Genomic DNA, 10,260 nt, shown 5'->3' with positions numbered 1-10,260 from the left:
GTTGGACGGGGGAGGAGAGGAGATGATAGAATAGGACAGGACAGGAGAGCATCGTAGATTGGTCAGGGTAGTGCTATTTTGCTTCAGAGCCCCAGCAGCAAAAGTAGATGGCCTGGGCTGCGCGTTCCAAAAAGTTGGGAAGCGACTGCACTGAAGACTGGAGTCTGAGCCAAACAGTGAATCAGAGTTTCTCCGCCCGCCGGCCCCGGACCAACCCGCAGCTCCTTCTGCCACCCTCACGGTGCGGTCCCGCCCCCAGCAGCCTGCAGGTGTGCACTCAGGCTAGCACGTGGTGCCAGACACTACTTAAGAGCCCATCTTCCCCTGCTTGCAGCTGCCAGCTTCTCTAGCCCTGTCTTCCCGGAGCAGCTGGAGGCTCGCGGGTCTCAGAACGCATCCCGCCGCTGGGGCTGCAGCCGTGGCATGGGCGCCGCGGGCCCGATCTGGGTTTTCTTGACTCTTCTCGCGCCGGGGGTCCTCGGTGAGCTGGGAATGGGATCATGGAGGTAGGGACGCGTCTGGGACCGGGATGGCCTCTGTGCCATGATGCAAAGGAAGCAGTCAAAAGTGAGAAGGTGGGACAACCTTGCCTGCTTCTTGCTCGTTTGGGGCACCTCTCTTGGTCCTGAAGGTCTTCGCTCGCTGCTCCGGTGCTGGGGCCGCCAGTATCGCTGGCTGCATGACGGAATGGCACTATGTGATCTGTCCAGCGTGTCCTGTGGCGTGACGTGCCCGCCCTGTGCTCGCCGGGCCCCGAGCCGCCGGGACTCAGCACGTGCTCAGCGCTCTGGGTCCCGCAGGCCTGCGAGCGCTAATGCCCAGACACTTATGCGAAACCTGCTTGTGCTGAGAGCAGTTGCATGCTCCGCTAGGCGCGGGAGTTTCTGCACACACTGAACGTCCCCCTGCCAATAAAAACAGCACAGCCTCCCGCTAGCTTCCCAAAAAAGAATAATGTCTGATTCCCAGGCGTGATTCATATATATATATATATATATATATATAATTTTGATGTGATATTGGTAGAGAGATCCTAAATGATAAACATCTGGAGCTACTTAGAAAAGCTGATATGTGAATAAAAACTGCAATTCTTTGTGTTATTCATTGGCAATGGCACCAGAAAGTGTCATTCAACTTTTATTATAATTTTCTTCCTCCAGACTGGCTTAATTTTAAATTGTAAATTAAATTGTATTGTAATTTAAGATTGGAGTCTCTTGGTAATAGGCTAGGTATAACTGTCTAATAATTTTCAGAGGACAGTGGATAAGAAATTTACTGTATACAGACCTCAATACCTACGTGACTTTTAGCAAGTCATTTAGTTCCCAAGCCTCAGTTTCTTCATCTTTAAAAGGAAGCTAGTGATAAGCAGCCCTACCCTTATTGGACTGCCTTGAATATCAAATGAAATTAGGCAAATGAAAGCTGGATGTTCGATGCTATTACTAAATGCCAGTAATAAGATAACTATCTGAATCTGTTTTGATGGAGTCAGCATTTAAGCCTGACCACTGCCAACTTGCTAGGGGATATTGCATTCTTTGGTTCTATTACAGTTTACTTTGTCAGCTTCCTGACATTCAACTTTTTCCTGACCCTTAATTGAACATTTCCCCAAACCACTATCTTCACCCCTCTCCTACCTATTGACTCTCTTTGAACAGATGTACTTTCACAACTTTCTCTAACACATCTGTGTGGCATTGTCCCTGACCAGACTTTTTGCCAGTGTTCCATTCGTTTTTCTAAATTTCAGAGAGGATGTTATCAATTGAAAATCAACTTCTTTAGCAACCCTGTCAATTCATTGTTCCCCCAAGGATGCCAGAGCAGCCCCTTCCAGTACCAGAGCAGGACTATCCTCTCAGTCACTTAACTCCAGACACATGAAAGAGCAGGTTTACTGAACTGCCAGCTGTCATAACTAGTGTGCCTCTGTTGTTTGTCTTATCATTCTCACACCAATATTCCAATCATTCTCATTATGATTACCTTTGTAACAACCTCCTCTCTTACAGGTTATTCTGATACCTGTCCAACCTTTCCAATCATGAAAACTAAAATTAAAATATCTTTTTCATTATTTCACTCCCTTGCTCAAAAATCTAAAAGGGCTTCCTACTGACTGTGGAATTAAGGTTAAATCTGATGTCTTCAGTCTTTCAAGCCTTTGGATCTCACTTAAGCATATCCCTCCTGATTCCCCCCCCACTTCCTGCTGATCTTGCCTGACTGTCACCCCATGATCTCTTGCTCATGCTCTGCCCATGCCCTCCTCCTGACTTTTGCTCCTCCTATGTACCCTTCCCTGTCCATCCCTTGGCTCTTGGGCAATTCCTGCCTCTGAGCATGCTTAAGAAACTCTTGACAGTCGTTTTACAAAAAGAATGCATACATGTATTTTTCCAGTTTTATTGAAAAATAACTGATATACATCACTAAGTTTAAGGTGTACAGCGTGATGGTTTGATCTGCACATACTATAGAATGATTACCACAGTAAATTTAGTTAACATCCATTTAGTTAACACAACATAGAAAGAAAAGAAAAAAAAATTTCTTCTTGTGATGAGAACTTAGGACATACTCTATTAACAATTTTCCCACACATCATAAAACCATGTTAATTATAGTTATCACGTTGTACATTACATTGCTATACTTATTTTTCATATAACTGGAAATTTAAAACTTTTGATCATCTTCCTCCAATTCTCCTCCCATGCTCTGTCTTCAGTAACTGTAAATCAGATCTCTTTTTTTCTATGAGTTTGGTATTTTTGTTTTTAGATCCCACATATAAGTGAAATCATACATTATTTGTATGCCTCTGACTTATTCACTCAGTATAATGCCTTCAAATATCATCCATGTTGTGAATGGTAGGATTTCCTTGCTTTTTAATGGCTGAATAATATTCCATTGTATATATTCATCCACAGCTTCTTCATTCATTCATCTGTTGATGGACAACTAGGTTATTTCCATGTGTTGGCTATTTTACATGTATAAATAATGTGAACATGGGGGGTACAGATATCTTTTCAAGTTAATGTTTTCATTTTCTTTGTGTATATCCCTTAGAAATGTAATTATTGAATCATATGGTAGTTCTGTTGTTAATTTTTTGAGGAATTATGGTACCTTTTTATAATATAGGTTTCTGGGTTCCACCTTACCTTCCAGAGAAATGTTTTGGAGTTGGCCTAGGAATCCAAGATTTAACAAGCATTCTGAAAAATTCTGAAGCAAGTGTCTTAAAGACCAAATTTCCTGCTCAGAGTGGTTTTGTTTTTCTCCTTTTGCCTATTTGCATAAACCAATTCAAATTTCTTATACTCTTAAATTTCACTCTTACCTTGACTGACAGCCTTACCTCATCTAACACTAAGGAAACAAAATCATTAAGAGAAATTCCCCTATTTTCCAATCATTTACCTCTGTCTGAAATCAGATCCTTTTCTCTCCTCTGCTTAAAACCTGCCAAGGGTTTCCCATCACATTAAGACAAAATCCATGCTCCTTAAACTCAATGCCAAGCCTCTGCCTCTCTCTGAAATTGTCTGTATTCCTCACTCACCAGCTCTGTTTCAGCCACGCTGACCTTTCTGTTCCTTAATTGGAGTCACACTTGTTTAGTTATTGCTCTAGTTTTCCTCTGTTAAATACTTGTCTATAGGTCACCCCTTACCTGTCTCCTCAAGATTCAGGTCTCAGACCCACTGTTATTCTTCTCTGACTCTCTGACTCTTACCTGAAGTAGCTCCTGCCCCAAGTCACTCTATCACATAACCATGTTCTTTTTTCCACAGAGCACCCACCTATCATCATATAAAACCTCCTAATTTATTTACTTGTTTGTTCCCTTACCAGGCCATGAGAGCAAGGCCTTTATCTGTCTTATTGCCTGATGAATCCCCAGCATTTGCACATATCTAGGAATTCAGTAAGGAAGTTCCATTTTCTTCTGTAACAATGGAAGAAGTATCCTTCCTCCTGACAAAAGCAGATCCTCTTTCTGTATTCAGGATGGCAATCCGTCCTGTCTTTCGCATGCAAAGACTTCACCTCTGCAGATACCCCCTGTCTTGTATCATCCGTTTGTATCTCTCCCTTGGATGATCCCCACCAGCAGTTAAATATGCCCCAGGGCATCCTTTCTTTGCTTGCGGGAAGAAGTTTCTCATGATCCAGTGGCGTTCCACTTTTTTGTCCTTTTTCTCGTCTTTCTCAGCAAAAATTCTCTTCGACTGCTTTCTCACACTTATTTTTCTCGTTAATCCTCCCCAGACAGGATTCTTTCTACACTATTGTCTTGAAGCTATTCTCATCAAAGTCAGTACTGACCTTCTGCTAACAAATCCAATGGTCATTTTTCTATCTTTACCTTTCTCAGTCTTTCAGCAAAAGCTGACTGACTTCTTCCTCTTGAAACAGTTTTCATTATCATCTTCCAAAACAAGACATTCTTACCTATTTTTTCCTATTTTTACCTATTTTCTCTGGTTACCTTTAGTCTCTTTTGCCCTATTTCTAATATTTTTAGAGGGTCTTAGGGTTCAGTCCTGGGCCTCTTCTGTTTTCCTCCATACTTTCTTCCTAAGAGAGCTATCCAGTTTCATGACTTTAATACTATTTATATGTTGATGACTCATATGTATTTTCTGTAGCCCTGGGCTCTCTCCTGAGAGGCAAATTTGTGCATGCAATTGCATTTGCATCTTTATGTCCACTGAGTATGTTAAATATACTAAGTCTAAAGTGGAACCAATTCTATACATTCCCCACAACACACACATGAGCGTGCATGCACACACACGCACACACACACACACACACACACACACACAGAGGTCCATTCCAATCTCAATATATTGTATTATCATCAACCAAGTAGCTCAAATCAAAAGCTTAAAAGCCATTTATTAGGTTTTTCCTGGTGGTCCAGTGGTTAAAACTCTGTGTTCCCAACGCAGAGGGCTTTGGTTTGATCCCTGGTCAGGGAATTAGATCCCACATACATCAAATAAGTCCCAGTGTAGTCAAATAAATGAATAAATAAAATAAATTTTGTTTAAAAAAGCCTGGAGCCATTACTGAATACTCCCATTCCCTTAGCCCCACATCTAGTACAATAGAGTGCTACCAATTTTATTTCTATAATATATGCCTGGTTTATCTGTTTCTCACTGTCTCCTTGTATCCAAGCTTTATTTTATTTGGTCCAGTCTACTTTAATAGCCTCCAGATTGCACTCCCTACTTCTGAAAGTAAAAGTCCAATCCATTCTCCATCCAGTTACCAGACTATTCTTTTTAAAAGTTAAACTAGATCACATGACTCTCTTGCTTGAACTCTCCAATGACATCCACCCAAAAGAACATGGTGACATCCTACAGTAGACTAAGAAGCCCTGTGCAATTCTTTCTGCTGGGCTTTCTAGCTTCATCCCATTCCACTCTGATCACCAAATTCCAGCCACACTTGCCTTTTGTCTTTGTGACCCCAGGGACTGTAGCCCACTAGTCTCCTCTGTCCATCAGAATTATCCAGGCAGGAATACTGGAGTGGGTAGCCATACCCTGGGATCTTATCAACCCTAAGATCGAACCCAGGTATCCCACATTGCAGGCAGATTCTTTACCATCTGAGCCACCAGGGAAGCCCTAGTCTATCCCTAAGGCATAGCAAATCCATCCCTGATCTTAGGCTTCTGCCTAAAATGCTTTTACCCAGCACTTTACCTTGCTGACACCTTCTTATCCTTCAGTCATAACTCAAATGTCTATTCGTCATAGGTCTTCCTTAATTATCATAACTGAAGTTGTATGCCATCCTGTCTCCTCCTTTTCCCAGTCCATTACATTTTGATACATAATTCTGTTTATTTCCTTTATATATCATCTATTTATTTATAGTCTATCTCCCTCTATTTTAATATAAATTCCATGAAGGTGAGAACCTTGTATCTAATGTTCACTGATGCATATTCTGTGTTTAAGACAGTATCTTGGTTAATATGCACACTGGTCATTCAAAAATTATCAAATAGTGAGGAAACCCAGTGTCTTGATATTTTATCACAATAATTCTCATTATCTATAATATTTTCTCCTCCTACCTGCTATCTGTCTTAAATTTCAGGTTTATTTTTATTATCCTATATATTTGTTCTTTGTTCATTTCAAATGGACTTCTAAGCCAGTTCAGGTAAATCTCCTTAAACACAAATAAAGAATTAAATATATTTTTGTTCTCTAGAAACTCCTTTGCATACTTAGTTTTAGCATGGTTTATGTGATGTATATGTCAATATTTTGTCACTATCTTCTATTTTAGATCCTGTCATTATTTATACTGATGTTTAGTCCTGATTTTAAAAAGATGTGAAGAGGATCCAACTTAAGAAAAATAATGTTATTTAATGGTTCATAGATAACGTTCCCTTTTCTTATGTAGAAAACAGCATTTTGGAATTTCTGTCCTCTGACCTAGGATTTTGATAATTTCATTACTAATAAGAGCTGAAAAGTGAAAGTGTTAGTTGCTCAGTCAAGTGTGACTCTTTGTAACCCCATAGACTATAGCACACCAGGCCCCTCTGTCCATGGAATTTTTCAGGCAAGAATACTGGAGTGGGCTGCCCTTCCTTTCTCCAGGGGATCTTCCCAACCCAAGGATAGACCTTAGGGTCTTCTGCATTGCAGGCAAATTCTTTACCATTTGAGCCACAAGGGAAGCCCTACTAATAAGAGTTGGTGTCCCCCAAAAGAGAGAAAGTTCCTAAGTCTCTTTGAAGATAAGAATTTCCTAATATTTCTCATGCAGAAAGTGTGATTCTTACTTAATTCTCCCCAAATGTCATGTTATAAACTAACTTATACATTTTGCTTCTCCAAGATCTTGGTTGCATCTTAGTCCATGTCATCACTACTGAATAAATCTTGTAAATTAGACAGGTTTTCAGCTTTTGGAATTATTTAGGGTTGTTCTTATTCACATTGGATATGTATAGGTTAAATCATTTGATTAGGGTGAATTGATACAAATAATGACAGGGTTGTGAAGTTGCTATTCACTGAGGTCAAACCCTGACTTTCCCCATAGAGTCTTGCTGTTTTGCAAAAGTATGTGCTTGAAGACATTTGTAGGTGTTAATGGAGGAAAACAGAGGAATTGAGAAAACAGGAGACCTACAGTGTGACATGAGTCCCAACAGTAAAGGCTATTCTTAGATCCTGTCGACCAGTTCAGTCACTCAGTTGTGTCTGACTCTTTGTGACCCCACGGACTGCAGCATATCAATCTTCCCTGTCCATCATCAACTCCCAGGGCTTGCTTAAACTCATGCCCGCTGAGTTGGTGATGCCATGCAACCATCTCATCCTCTGTTATCTGCTTCTCTTCCTGTCTTCAATCTTCCTTAGCACCAGGGTCTTTTCCAAAGAGTTGGTTCTTCCTATCAGGTAGCCAAAGTATTGGAGCTTCAGCTTCAGCATCAGTCCTTCCAATGAATATTCAGGACTCATTTCCTTTAGGATGGACTGGTTGGATCTCCTTGCAGTCCAATGGATTCTCAAGTGTTTTCTCCAACACCACAGTTCAAAAGCATCAATTCTTCGGTGCTCAGCTTTCCTTATAGTCCAACTCTCACATCCTCACATAAATACTGGGAAAACCATAGCTTTGACTATACAAAACTTTGTCAGCAAAATAATGTCTCTGCTTTTTAATATGCTGTCTAGGTTAGTCATAGCTTTTCTTATAAGGAGCAAGCGTCTTTTAATTTCATGGCTGCAGTCATCATCTGCAGTGATTTTGAAGCCCAAGAAAATAAAGTCTCTCACTGTTTCCATTGTTTCTGCATCTATTTGCCATGAAGTGATAGGACCAGATGCCATGATCTTCATTTTTTGAATGTTGAGCTTTAAGCCAGCTTTTTCACTCTTCTCTTTCACTTTCATCAAGAGGCTTTTTAGTTCCTCTTCACTTTCTGCCATAAGGGTGGTGTCATCTGCATTCCTGAAGTTATTGATAGTTCTCCCAGCAACCTTGATTCCATCTTGTGCTTCATCCAGCCCAGCATTTTCATGATGAACTCTGAATATAAGTTAAATAGGCAGGGTAACATTATACAGCATTGACATACTCCTTTCCCAGTTTGGAACCAGTCTGTTGTTCCATGTCCTGTTCTAACTGCTGCTTCTTGACCTGCATACAGATTTCTCAGGAGACAGGTAAGGTGGTCTGGGATTCCAATTTCTTTAAGAATTTTACAAAGTTTGTTGTGATCCACACAGTCAAAGGCTTTGGCATAGTCAATAAAGAAAAAGTAGATGTTTTACTGGAACTCTCTTGCTTTTTCTGTGTTCCAGTGGATGTTGGCAATTTGATCTCTTGTTCCCTTGCCTTATAAATCCAGCTTGAATATTTGGAAATTCTTAGTTCAGGTACTGTTGAAGCCTGGCTTGAAGAATTTTGAGCATGACATTGCTAGGGTGTGAGATGAATGCAACTGTGCGGTAGTTTGAGCCTACTTTGGCATTGCCTTTTTTTGGGATTGGAATGAAAACTGACCTTTCCCAATCCTGTGGCCACTGCTGAGTTTTCCATATTTGTTGGCATATTGAGTGCAACACTTTCACAGCATCATCTTTTAGGACTTGAGACAGCTCATCTGGAATTCCATCACCTCCACTAGCTTTGTTTGTTAAGGCCCACTTAACTTCCGAATCCAGGATGTCTGTCTCTAGGTGAGTGATCACACCATTGTGGTTATCTGGGTCATTAAGATCTTTTTTGTGTAGTTCTTCCTTGTATTCTTGCCACCTCTTCTTAATATCTTCTGCTTCTGTTAGGTCGATACCATTTCTGTCCTTTATTTTGCCCAATTTTGCATGAAAATTTCCCTCAGTATCTCTCATTTTCTTGAAGCAATATCTACTCTTCTCATTCTGTTGTTTTCCTCTATTTCTTTGCATCAATTGCTGAGGAAGGCTTTCGTATCTCTCTTTGGTATTCTTTGAAACTGTGCATTCAGATGAGTATATCTTTCCTTTTCTCCCTTGCTTTTCACTTTTTTTCTTTTCTCAGCTATTTGTAAGGCACCCCCCCCAGCTCAGGCAATCATTTTGCCTTTTTGCATTTCTTATTCTTGGAGATGGTCTCGATCACTGCCTCCTATACAATGTCACAACCCTCTGTCCATAGTTCTTCAGGGATTCTATCACATCTAATCTTTTGAGTATATTTGTCACCTCTACTGTGTAATCATAAGGGATTTGATTTAGGTCATACCTGATTGGTCTAGTGGTTTTCCCTACTTTCTTCAATTTAAGTCTGATTTTTGCAATAAGGGGTTCATGATCTGGGCCACAGTCAGCCCTTGGTCTTGTTTTCACTGAGGGTATAGATCTTCTCCATTTGAGCTTCAAAGAGTATAATCAATCTGATTTCAATATTGACCATCTGGTGATGTCCGTGTGTAGTACCATCTCTTGTACTGTTGGAAGAGGGTGTTTGCTGTGACCAGTGCATTCTCTTGGCAAAACTCTGTTAGCTTTTGCCCTTTCATTTTGTACTCCAAGGCTAAATTTGTCTCTTACTCCAGGTATCTCTTGACTTCCTACTTTTGCATTCCAGTCCCCTATTATGAAAAGGACATCTTTTTTTTTGGTATTCGTTCTGGAAGGTCTTGTATGTCATCATAGAACCGTTCCACTTCAGCTTCTTTGGCATTAGTGGTTGGGGATTACTTGAATTACTATGGTACTGAATGGTTTGCCTTGGAAATGAACAGAGACCATTCTGTCATTTTTGAGAATGCACCCAAGTACTGCATTTCAGACTAGTTATGCTGACTATGAGGGTGACTCCATGTCTTCTAAGGGATTCTTGCCCACAGTAGTAAATATAATGGTCATCTGAATTAAAGTCTCCCATTCCAGGCCATTTTATTTCAATGATTTTTAAAATGTCGATGTTCACTCTTGCCACATCCTATTTGATAACTTCCAATTTTCCTTAATTAATGGATCTAATATTCCACGTTCCTGTGCAGTATTGTTCTTTACAGCATCAGACTTTATTTTCATCACCAGTCACATCCCCAACTAGGTGGCCCTTTAGCTTTGACTCAGTCTCTTCATTCTTTTTGGAGTTATTTCTCCACTCTTCTCCAGTAGCATATTGGGCACCTACTGACCTTGGGATTTCAGCTTTCAGTGTCTTATCTTTTTGCCTTTCATACTCTTT

At 40.5% G+C, this 10,260-nt stretch overlaps 1 protein-coding gene across 3 annotated transcripts in view; it reads left to right on the top strand.

The window, feature by feature from the left end:
- The first annotated feature begins 346 nt into the window (after positions 1 to 346).
- CR2 (complement C3d receptor 2) overlaps positions 347 to 10,260 on the top strand; it is a 47,546-nt gene continuing 37,632 nt past the window's right edge. For all 3 annotated transcript variants that reach the window (XM_040262908.1, XM_040262907.1, XM_040262909.1), the window contains exon 1: positions 347 to 481. In XM_040262908.1, coding sequence (XP_040118842.1) covers positions 424 to 481 — 58 coding nt within the window. In that variant the 5' untranslated portion in view covers positions 347 to 423. The remainder of the gene's footprint in view (positions 482 to 10,260) is intronic.

This window comes from Oryx dammah, unplaced genomic scaffold (genome assembly GCF_014754425.2).
Source record: "Oryx dammah isolate SB20612 unplaced genomic scaffold, SCBI_Odam_1.1 HiC_scaffold_21, whole genome shotgun sequence".
Taxonomy (NCBI): Eukaryota; Metazoa; Chordata; class Mammalia; order Artiodactyla; family Bovidae; genus Oryx; species Oryx dammah.
Note: the sequence above shows the minus strand (reverse complement) of the source record. Positions and strands in the feature narration are given on the sequence as shown.